We start from the raw sequence: 12,669 nt of genomic DNA on the forward strand, positions 1-12,669 counted from the left end.
GGGCCTCTCCGTGAGGGATGAGTGTACTGAATACTACTTACCACACTCTAGGATTTAATAAGACATATACATTAATTAAATGGACAGCATCAAGGCCAGGAGGTCTAAAATAATACCTTCCAGCTGTGTTTTGCTTTTCAAGAGCACATATGCCCTTCATAGCCTCCCTCCATTCTGCCTATCTGTTCCTTCCCTGTGAGGAGGTGGGATATTGAAATACACAAGATAATTCCTCTCTGGGCACTTCAAAACACTGATTTTTGTTGTTGCTGTTGTAAATTTCAGACCCTAGCATATTTACATCAATTGATCTGAATGGAGTGACAAAGCAGTACAGGGATGCAGGTACCAGTGACCTCCAAGCCACAGTCTAACACACTGGGGTGGTTGCTGGTGTTTGACTATTTATCACCGCTGTAGCCCTCATGTTGGGAGAGCTGATGAGGGTGCCAGAATCAGGAAAAGCAGTTTAAAAACACCATACTTTTATTTTTAAATTAAACAATAGTTCTGCTTTGGGTATTTCAACCCTGAAAAAAACAAATCACAGGTTGAAGGTGGCCTACCAAAGGTTTTTTTTTAAACTTTAAGTCTTTGCCCATTTTTGCTTCTTCATGACATACAACGAAAGACTGAAAGGTGGAATTTTTTTGTTTTAAAAATTTGTCAAAATTTTTTTTTTTTTTTTTACTTCAGAAATAGCAAGAATGTCAAACCTGATCTTCTCTGGCAGTTGTGCAGGACAGTGTAAGGGTCTCAGATGTATCTTGTGAGCTCTCACTCTTTAACTTAAGGGGTGGAATACTGAATTATTAACAAAGAGGCTTTCTCAGAAATGTTCATGCGACACTGATTTTAAATAGGTGTTAACTAAAAATCCCTCCCTCCCTCAACTAATCGTGTTTTAGGCTGATGTGATAATTCGACTAGTTCTCAGTCACCAGAGAGTCCTCAAGGGCAAACAGACCTGAGTTTCCAATACAAAATAAAGCTGAAAAGAAAACTAAAGCTTTTTTCGTTTTTTCTTAAGGTCTTTTTTAACCCATCATTAAAAAAAAAAGGCACAAGCAGAATTTTTTTTCCCTTTTGCAGGTCACCTTCAAACCTCAATCCGGTGCATGTCTATGGGCCTTTACTGACCATACTGTCTTTCAGCAGAATATGAAACAAAGAAACAACCCACTATTGTTTTCAGAAATACAAGAGCCACAATCAACTCCTTGCAGGGAGGAAATTGGAATTTACTGTTCCTTGGTCTGCAAGGTGACTTGCTAAGGACAATGTCTTCATGTTTGGTCCAGCCAAACTGAGCAACTGGCTATTAAGCAGCCTGAATTTTCTTATTGTGTGTGTGCCTTATATAATACACACACACACACACACTATATATATATATATAAAAAGGTGCCAATAAATGCAAAGTGTGAAGCTCACAGACAGGTGTACACTCAAATAAGGAAGAGTACAGATGGCTCAGATAGCTCACGATTCACCAGGGTCTGTGTATGACACTTTCAGATTGTTTATTCATATTTACTACCTAAAGCCAAGAGACCAGAGGAAAGGGTGCAAAGGGGGAGCTCTCTATAGATGATGGAAAGACACTGCTTTTAAGAAAGCTATCATATGATACCATGGGCTCCCCATAAGAATTCTGAAATGCTTTCAACAGTCAACCCAATTACTGCCCAGGTCAGAGAACGCCAGCGGTGAGAGATACAGTTTTGGCAGGGCTCCGTTGCAAAGATCCCCACTGAGCCATTGCTGTGCATATATGTATCCATTTATTTAAAACAAAAAAGGCCAGATGTTAGGTCAATCACCAGGTCAGGTATCCATGGATATAGGTGGTGTCTGTGACTACATAGACTATTAACCTCCTTAAATACATGTGAAAATTGTGGCAGTCTCTCTGACCTGGAAGATCTCTAAGTCTTTAAAATAAGAGACATTGCAAATAACTTCTGAGGCTGTACCTGATGCACAGCGCTGAATCCTGCAGAATTGGTCAGGCCGTTGGCTCCTTGGTAAATCCCTGATGTTCCTGTGAAAAATAATATCACATTTACATGTAACAGATTTCCTAAAATCAATGTAACAGAATATGCTTACATTGACAGTCACACAATGGTAGGAATAATACATTTATCCTACAAAACAGTGTGTGGCAAGTCAAGAAAGCTAGGGAATTGCTTCTAATGCCAAGGTTTGGGCCACTGCTGAATTCAAAGGTAACCGCAAAATCCATTTTAAAAATATGTAATGGAGCCAGGAAGTAGCCACACGCTGAAGCTGGAAAACTTGGTTGAAAACAAGCTTGCAACATGGGTCCTTGTGAAACATGATTTGTATTTTTCAAGATACATCAGCAAAGAACTTTCCAAACGTCTTCCTAAACTGTGCCTCTAGAGTTTACATCTTTTCATCCACATAAATACCTGTAATTGTACATCCCATCAGTTGTTTGTGCAAACAAAGACTTCAGGTGCAAGCCATATGCCCTGCAAATATATGTCTTGGTAAACCAAGTATACATGAAGTTTGAAAATTTGGACCTATATGCCTCTTTTCAGGGTTAGAATTTCATTGTCAAGGTTCCTGGGCAAGCAGTGACTGGAAGCATTGGCCCTGCTTAGACCTTGTGTTACTAAGAAGAGGGATGGATGCCTCATATCACTCTTGCATAGTTTCCTCTGGGTGATATTTGCATCTGCTGCTGGGGGGAAGAGCTACTGCATCTGTGTGCAGCGATGGGGGGGGGGGGAAGGGGAGGATTGAGAATTCAGAACGAGGACGGGAGGGGGAATTGGTCATGGTGCAGAAACAGAATATCCTGAAGCTTCCCATCCCCTAGATTCTGCCCCCTGGAAATGTCTAGACAGTTATTTTAACTGCAGTCTACAAAGTTTCAGCTTCAGGAGCTCCCTCTTCAAATGATTGGAGAACCACATCCTGAAAGCTCTTCTTCCTTCAGTGTGTGTGGTGCGACAATAGCTCAGAACCATGTGGTTTGTCCCCTAATTTGTGAAGCAATGCTAGCTCCCAGAGCTGGTCCCAATTCTGCTTGTAAGCTACCCTCCTATCTAACACAGAGAGACAATCTAAAGAACATATAGTGCTCCATCTTGATGGAAACCGCCAGCCTCCAGAAAGCATTACCTTTTGTGACCCATTAGCTCTGTGGCAGCCTCAACTTCATATTAGTAATGAAGGCAGCTGTGATCTGCACGCTAGATGTTATTTTGTGCCCCTGGCAGCTTGTCACTGGTCCTTGGCTGGACATCATTTAATCACCCTTTTGTTTTATTAGGCTAGAACCTGAGGACCCTAATTGCAGATACACATAAGAGCGTCATTTTTCTTACTCTGGCTAGTGCCATGTGAATTGCTCTCTCTCTCTAACTGTTAGGATCTTTATGACCAGTGCTGCTCTAACCAGAAGTTGTAAACAAATGCCTCTCAATGTCTTCACGTGGTGTGCCTTCTCCAAAGATTGGCTTGTTTGTTTTTATTTTAAGACCCTAGATTAGCTGAGGAATGGACAGCTGAACAAACTGCAGCCCGCCAAGTGCAGTCACAAAAGCACATGCAGTGAGAAATAAATCTCATGCCAAAAAGAAACAAGGAGGAGGATCTGCATCCAGAACTAATTTGTCGCCACATGTAGCCTTTAAAAGCCTTACAAAAAAAAAAGTGGGAGGACGAGGGGAGGGGAGGGAGGATGGGCTGATCAAGAGCTAAAGTTTTCTTCCAGTGCAGCCCCCTGTAGAATGCCAGACTCTGCCATTTCTTCATCTGGGGACCATCCCACATTATATCACACACACACACACACACACACACACACACACACACACACACACACACACACACACACACACACACCCACACACACACACACACACACACACACACACACACACACACACACACACACACACACACACACACGATTCAGATGCCAGAGAAACACATCAAAAAGAACCTGCAGATATTAACAGCTTTTTTTGTTTTCTGGTCAAACAGGTCTATCCCTATGCAGAAAGAATGTCAGTGGGTAAATCAAAATCTAACAGATTAATAGGCCAGGCCTGGTTTTCAAACAAGCAGTGCTGGTAATTGCATGGGTCCCTGGATACACTCAGAGGTCCAGATCCTCAGTTTGTCTAAATGCTTCAATATTCACTGAAGTCCACTGCTGAGGATCTGAAGCAGAGAGTCATGCCCTGGTGGCATTAGAAGAGGAAGCGTCACATGAGCAGATTTCACCTGCTACTAGTGGTTCTAGAGGACATGGCAACTCACTGCCCCATCCCACCCTCCCAAAATGGTCAAGCCAGCCCTTCTGTAGCAGCCTGGAAGAGCATTTCTATACTACAGCACCCTCAGCTAGACATTCATTCCACACTCAGTTTTGTCATTTCTTCTTTGCACATTTTTTTAAAAGTGTCAATACTAAAAACAGGATGAATAGATTCCCGGAGTAACTAAGCATCTCTGAACAGAGTATGAAGGAGAGTAATAGAGCCCCAATGCTTACAGGCAAATACAACTTTCACAGAACACAAAACAGCTCTTGTACACAGAGCTCAAAACAATACAAGAGGGAATTTTTGATCTTCCTCAACTGTCAGTTTAAAACAATCCATCATCCTTTATTAAAGCTGTCAGGAGGGGGATGAGTTAGCTCGAGGGACTCATGCTCTATGTGTAAATTGTGATGAGAACATGTTTATTGCTGTGCTACTTGCAGATGATACTGTACTTCCTGTTTTCCAAACGATTAGAGGTAATTATATAAAAGTCAAAATGTAATATGGGAATGAACTTGCATTGAACTTTGCACCTGCTGTGTAACCAAAGTGTGTGTTTGTGTGTGTATGTGGAGGGGGGGTTGCAGGAGTAGTGTGTGGGAGGGTTGAGCTTCATAGCCTCCTATCAAATTCAAGACCAGATTCTACACTATGGATTAAACTACTCCAAAAACAGTATAGTGCAAAAAGAAAAGTGTTGGCGAGTTAATGTCTCTTTGAGGAAATCTATGCACAAAACCACAAAACTATTCTGCACACAAAAGTAACTTAGCAAGCTCTCTTCCCAAATGTGTACAATGCTGCTCCTTTTCCCATGGGATTTTAAAAGGGAAAACTTGAAAGAAAAAAATACTTTCTAATGCTGTAATTTTATCCTTCAGTGAATTTAGGGAAGGCAGAAAGTTGCTAGATTGACAAATCTGGAGAAATGAATGCAGGGTAGAGGCAATGGACGCTTCCCATATACATACACTGTATTCTGTCAATGTGTCCCAACCGTGACTAGAAGCATCCACCTCTTGGAGAAAGGAGTTCAGTCTCCATTGACCATTAAATACTCAGCCTCTTTGCTGAGACTGCCAACAAGGGCAGTTCCTGCCAATTGTGAGAGAGGCAGAATTGACACCTGTCTACTGGGAACTGGACCAAGACATATCATCTCATTGCACATAAGCCAGCAAACAGATTTTCACTGGGTGATGTCTTTCACTCAGTGGGCTGGATATGAACCAGCGAATTAGCTCTGTATTCCATTCCTACACTCTTGAGCATCGTTGTCTTAATTAGACCAAAGTTAACCATCCTGCTCCCTCTCCTATCATGTGTATCACACTGTATGGGTAAAGCACCCAATGGGTGCTCTGCAAATGCCCACTGAGCAAGGCCTTCTCCTGACACCCTGCAACTGTGGCTGCAGAAAGAGCTGGTTCCATCAGTAGATACACCTGGCAACGCTCTTGTGACTAGTGCTAACAAAAAATAATAATAAAAATTTCCATTCCGCTGATTCACAATAAAGACTTGAAATATCAAAAATGTTTATGGAATGGAAAGTTCGCAAAGATTTGGATAAAAAAGTGTAGACACATTGCATTTCAGCTTGGTTCAACATTACTCTGTGTTTTTCTGAGCCGCCACAGTGCCTCATGGGAGTTGTAGTTCAAGTGGCTCCTGCTCCCATTCTCCTCTATGGGCTGGGTTCCCTGGCCAGACTACATGTCCCATAATTTTTTTTTGGATGGTTTTCTTTCTGGTTAAACTGTTGTGCTGCATCATGGAAGATGTGGTCTGGCTAGAGAGCCCAGCCCAGTGAGGAGACGAAGGGCAGTGGGCACGAGGCACTGCAGCAGTTCAGGAGAACACAGACTAATGGTGACCCAACCCCAAATATTTTGTTTCAGTTTTTCCTGACTGAAAACTGAAAAAGTTCAGTAAAATCAAAAATTTGCCACAAACAGTTTTGATTTTGTGGAAACTTCATTTTCCACACAAAAAAAAGTAAAAAAATTCTCAACGAGTTCCAATAGTGACACTGTCAAATTACACCCCTTCATCAAGCCATTATCAAGCACCTCCCTTCCCTTCCTATTGTTTCCTGCCACCTGTCCATTTATGTCAAACTCTTTCCCAGGTTGTAGGATGTGCTTCGACAACCAGCGATGGGCTTGAGCAGCTTCTGAAAAGTTTAGGTGCTGTGTGGGGGGCGGGGGGCCGGGGGGCGGAGAAAGGGGAGGTCCCTAGAGTCCTTGGGATGTGTCCCATATTTGGAATGCCTGGGCTCTCTCATCTCTGAACTGATGCTGCCCTGTTGTGTAGGGCTATTGCTTTCAGATGCTCCTAATGGATGGCACGATATCCCAACCTTAAGCTAATGCTGATCTTTAATAGTGTACTTGAAAGTAACCAAGATGGACCGAAATCAAAAATCTGGAGCCAAACTCCCCTAAATTGTGACACTATGAAACTTGAGCCAAACTCTATAGCTCCAGCCCATCTATAGGAAATACCAAGAGGAGGCACTTCCAGAAGTTGTATTAAAACATCAAAGCTTTCCTATGACTCCTTAGTCCTCCAGAACCTGATTTACTAAGGTCTAGGATGTGTGGTGGAGGAAGGGAATAATACAGCAAGTCATGTTGTACACTGAAATCCTCAGCCATTCCTAATAATAATACTACCATTCTATAACACTGAAACACAAATAATTAAGTACACATTTATTCAGTACTTTTCCCTTTCAGAGTTTCTCTCTCGCCTAATGGATACATTTACTGTATCATGGATGAGTGAGTGAGCAACATTTATCTACCTTGCTGGGTCCGTGTCACCCAGCTTGCATTCAAACTCCCCACTTTTAAATCAGAAACACAGACCAGGATCTTTCCCTTGGCATCTTCTCCATATGGAGTGTAGTTCACATCTGTGTTCAATCAAATCAGTTGCTAAATGTCACAATGCCCTCATTCACAGGTTGCTTAAAGAACATTTAGCTGGTAATAAAACAATCTGGATTCTAGAAGAGAACAGTTCTTCAGACATACTGTACAGTAAATGTTCCCACAGAGTACATCTACCACAAGCAAACACAAATGCAGACACCATACAACAGCTGTGCATGCTCTGTAAAAAAAAACCTCTCCGTAGATCCAGTGCCATAGACTTTCTTGTGATGGGGAGAAGAGGGATACATTGGAGTGCACAAGGGCAACATTCAAAGTGAAAGTTTAGTGAGTTTATTAATGTCATAGTCTGTCCCTCAGGGTAAATGGATTCCCTTTGCTATTCCTCTACGCTTTTTTTTTTTTTAAATTAAAACAGATTTTTAAAATGTGTGCCATGTTCAGATACAATTTCATTTGTGCCTGAGCCGGATCGAGGCTGCAAGTAACTGCTGGGAAAAAGTTGTCATGCTGAGCATTCAAGCCCCAAGCTAACAGGGCAACTTGCAGGCCTGCCAGGCGTCCCGTACCTCCTGCGGCACTCACGCATGCAGAACTCCCCACGCATTCCCACAGACTGAATGTCTCGCGTGCAGCTGGATTGCAGAAAAGGTCTACAGTTGGGGCTGCTGTGGCACCTGCTGAGCAGGCACACAAGTAGCTTCTGTCTTGCTGCGCCCCTCATAAGAAATAAGTGGGGGAAAAGCAGCTGGGAGGGCAGCCAAGTGGCAGCAACAGCAAGTGGAGGCAGGGACAGGTGGCGAGGGGGACCCAGTACTGGCCCCAGGCTCCCTCCCACAGCCACCAATTTGACCCCTTCAGCAGGTCCCAGATTCCACCCAGCCCCCAGCCACCCCACCCAGCTATCCCCCTCTTCCCAGGCACTCCCACAGTCCCAGCTGTCCCCAGATTCTCACCCAGCCATCCAGCTGCCTCCCTAGACATCCCCACAAACCCCACCTACCTCTTCCCAGCTTCCCGATACCCTGAACAACCCCCCCAAACTTAACTATACACAGCTTCTCCCTCCCACAATCTCTACTTCCAGCCACTGAGCTTGTCTCTTCTCCCTCTGCCCTGCCGACACTCACAAATCGGGTTTCCCCCTCCAGTTACCCCGCAAACCTAACTACCCTAGAGCTATCCCCCTGCCCTCATGGACATTACCACAAGCCCAGCTGCTCTGGTACTCCCCTGTCCTCTGAAAGCTCTCACCAATGCCCACCTATTCCCCAGACATCCTTCAGCACCTGCCACAGCTGCCAGGTTTTGTCCTTCCCCCACCATCATCTGGGGCACAGCACAATGACCATAAGCTGAAGTTTATGGTCATTTACAAACATGTAAATTTTAATGAGTAATTTGTAATGCTTGCAAATAAATAGGCACAAAATGTCCCATATGAATCTGCACAAAACTTGGCAGCCATGAACTTGCAAAAAAAAAAAAAAAAAAAAAAAGTAAGGCCCTCCAGTAGTAGTCCTTTAGCTCTCCCTTTCAGCCATTAATGGATTCAGCCACAGGCTTTGAGAAGTTAATTGTGGCCTTTGCCCCTCAAGAGAGCCCCAACAAGGTTTCAGACAGGCTATCAGTGGGCCCTGCCTATACACCTCTTCTGCTGCTTTGGTCCTTTTTGGAAAGTCTGCCGGTAACCAGCTGCCCTGCACTGCATCCCTGTGGAGAGAAATGCAGTCCTTGGACCTGATTTACCACTACATTACTCTAATTTCTATTTCAATAAAACCACCAGCAATACTGTTCATTTTCCTATGATTTCTCCACTTATAAAATGTCTCCATTCTTCTCTCCTGTACCTAACTCCTCACCTCCTTACCTCCAATAGCTTCTCGAAATCCAAAGACCACAGTAAACTGCCCCATCTTTTATGCAATCTCTCTATACTGCACTCATGGTAGTGTTGGAATGCCTAACAAATTCTACGTGTTAGATGTTACAAAGTTCTCAGTTTCTCTCCCCATCCCACCTCCTTAATGGTAGTTTTTTTCCATCTCTTTTCCACTCAGGAAAGTAAGGATGATGAAGCAAGTTTGGCAATAAGATTGACGGCTGTTCTTAATGTTTTCAGGAGTAAGTTCCACCCAGGCACTATCAAGAAAACTCTGTCTCTGCACTTACAAGACTCGCTCATGCTGCTGAGAGTTCCATTGTTTCAGAGGAATGTAGCTGTCATGGGATGCTACGGTTGAGGCAAATGAGGTGACCTGTTGGGTAATGTGGAGCAGTCCCACAGAGGGTTCTGAAGATTAGGGCTATACCCTTGAACTTGACAGTCCGTGGGGACCAGCGTAGGGAGGAGAGCACCACAGAGATGTTCTCTCAGTGGGCTCTGTTGGTGAGTACGTGAGCTGCTACACTCGGAACTAACAGGAGCTTTTTCTAGGTCATCTTTTCATTCCAGAACTGAAGGCACCGAAACAATCAAGCGTCACAAAAATGTAGATGGCCAAGTCTGAAGAGATGGAAATGTGGAACAGGGCATTTTTCACAGACTTAACTATTTTGGTATACAGTAACAGTGAGGAGTCCAGGAACACACAAAGGGTGCACAATATCTAGACTACCTGTGGCCACCTTGAGTGGTGGCTGATGTTATGATGGTGACAACTTGCAGAAGTGGTTGAAAAGATACAACAAAATGATGATCCACTGATTCTTCCCGTTCACAGACGATTAGTTCCAATGAAAGATCTCTGAAAGGATTTTTTTTTATAATCTCCTAATACTAATAAATTAAATGTCCCATGCAATAGTGACACACTGGGTTTTACAACCCTGTACAACATGGCATGTGCTGTTTTATACACAACATGTTGTTCAGACTTACATTAAAAAGCTAATGCTCCTACAGGGAACAGTGCTGGCAGTCAGTAAGGCAAGGAAAAGTACCAGTATAACTCCCAATAGTGTTTGCATTACTCCATTCTATGGCCAACATCTGGCTGGTGACTTCGGTGGTCATTCAGAAGGTTCTTTGCAGCATTTTACCTCTCTGACAAGCTAATGTTTCCTGCAGTAAATATTGCCTTTTCCAAGCTGATACTTTTTTAGATAGAGGTTAAGCACCCGTCAGAATTACCTCCCACCAACAATACTCCAGTGCCTTGTAAGATTCTAAATCCTACGACATCTGCCTGCATTTATTGGGCAAGGAATCTCATAAAATGTTACACTGCTGTCAGCTGTGAAGTTATTTCAAGTGAGTATCTGACCTGCTAAAGGAGAAGATAAACTCAGCCCATATGTACGCTGTGTCATACTGCTCAACTGTTTGCCATTAAGCATAATGACCCCTTCCACCAAACAGCCTGCTCTGTATTTCTATCTGGAAGGACTTGGATACTACTGAGAAGAGCACATTGTAAAAATCTATGTGGAAAGAGTGGTTCTGCACAACAGCACTGTGGCATTTTACTGCAGTAGCTTCTGCTAAAGCATACTGCTCTTTTAGAAACACAATGAATCTTGCACTAACAAATACCTCCTGTAGAATACCCTGTTTTACACCACCAATTTAAAATATCCCCATGGGGTTTCCACTACGATTTTGTTCAACCTTTGGTTTAGAAACCATCTCTATTAGGCTGACTGATTTTTGCTGGTCACTTGGGTGACTATTTAGGACATATTTCACTGTACAACGTTTCTCGACCAAAGTCTTCTCCTTATGCTGCTTTGGGTCTGTGACCCGTAATTCATTATTCACCCATGTCTGTAAAGCATGATGAATAAGACTGCTGTAAGGGTTTGGCTTTTATCTTCCTTTTTCTTTTTATAGGTGACCTGCTCCACATGACTCAATTCATTTTAAGGGTTTGAAAGTTCCTAGATTGCCTGCATTCACTATCTGGAGTCTGGTGCTGGGAAAGTGTCCCCTATATTATTTCTGAGAAAATGTTCACTCTAATCAGCTTTATAGGTTGCTGGTGCAGGTACCATGGGAAACAAAGTTACATTTTCTTTAAAAATACATCACAAGGAAACTTTTTAAGCTAGTAGTAGACAATGCTGCAACAAAAACTTAGCTGAATTCAGTACAATTCCACATCACAATCTCCACCATCAAAAACCTCGTTGGACATCTCAGCAAAGGGACCAAATACTAAATAACCCTTTCATCCTAGCAGTGGTCCCTTGCATGGTCAAGTTTGTGGCACATTAGTAGGACAACATGAAATAAACTTGTATTGCCACTAACTGTGCTGTACCTGTCTTGTGGTGAGAAGAACTCAGTCTCAAGGGCTCTCTAGCAGACACCTTCAGCCAGCACTAAAATCTAGTGACACAATCTAAACTTTATGTGGTGAATAACAGACATGAATGTTATACAGGAGCTGGTAACAAACCCTATATTTAGGTTGCCCACTATTTTCTGGGGGCACCACATGGGACTGGAACATGGCCAGGTTCCCTGCAAACACAAGCTTGGACCCAACGGCCCCTTCCCCTTGGGGGCACCACATGGAGTAGGAGTTCCCCTAATTTGTGGGGGCAAGGAGGAGAAAAAAGTGAGCACTGGCTCTCCCATCCCTGGACCCAGCACCTAGACCCAGTGGGCCATCCTCCTTCTGGGATAACAGTCTTCTCTCTCTATCAACTAGTGTAGTTAGTCCTATAAGTCAAGTGGCAGCAGTCTGTGCTTCAGTGCTGATGTTTCAGGGTTCAAATGCTGATGATAAATATATCATGGGATTGGAATAAGGTTTGTTACAGTTGTACATAATGTAGTTAGTTTTTATCTTTTTCCTTTAAAAAACACTTCAGAAAATTACATTATTTTCTCTTTTTTAAAAAAGACCTAAAAGAACATTATTTAGGTTGTAGCATTTGAAAGTTAGGAAATAGCAGATTACTTGTCTGTGCAAACACATGTTGCACCCCTTTGTCCAGATGCACTGTGATAGCCTTTAATAACATGATCACATTTTTCCCCAAAGGATCCCTGCCTCATTACTTGACCTTGCAACCTTAATGTTTCTTAATGTAGTTTTTTGTATATAATTTTACCTAGACTATATTAAAATTCCCTTTACTTGATAAATATTTTCATGAAAACATTGTTAGGGTTCCAAGTCAAGTATTCAATTAACCTTGTGTAACTTTTAGAATATTCTATTTAAGCCTAAAATAAAGTTGAGTAACCAAGAAAAGCTTCCTTATCTTCATTATCTTTCTCCTCTTTCTTCCCTCCCACTAAGTTATTTTTGATACATAACATACTCTGTTTCAAAAAACAAACACTCCCCCCAACAAAACAATGCCCCCCACCCCCAAAAGCATACACCATCACCCCCATCTTAAATCTCACTGTAGACTTACTCAACGTCAGGAACACCTCGTGAAGGAATTCTGATTGCAGATGAACTTGCAGTAAGATCTTTGGAATACCAAAAGTCCTC

General features: G+C 42.7%; 1 protein-coding gene across 6 annotated transcripts in view; it reads right to left on the reverse strand.

Annotated features, from left to right (window-relative positions):
• EYA2 (EYA transcriptional coactivator and phosphatase 2) overlaps positions 1 to 12,669 on the reverse strand; it is a 152,660-nt gene that overhangs the window by 59,738 nt on the left and 80,253 nt on the right. For all 6 annotated transcript variants that reach the window (XM_024204433.2, XM_024204436.2, XM_024204432.2 and 3 more), the window contains one exon: positions 1,977 to 2,044. In XM_024204433.2, coding sequence (XP_024060201.1) covers positions 1,977 to 2,044 — 68 coding nt within the window. The remainder of the gene's footprint in view (positions 1 to 1,976; positions 2,045 to 12,669) is intronic.

This window comes from Terrapene carolina, unplaced genomic scaffold, assembly GCF_002925995.2.
Source record: "Terrapene carolina triunguis isolate 2854851 unplaced genomic scaffold, T_m_triunguis-2.0 Scaffold130, whole genome shotgun sequence".
NCBI lineage: Eukaryota > Metazoa > Chordata > Testudines > Emydidae > Terrapene > Terrapene triunguis.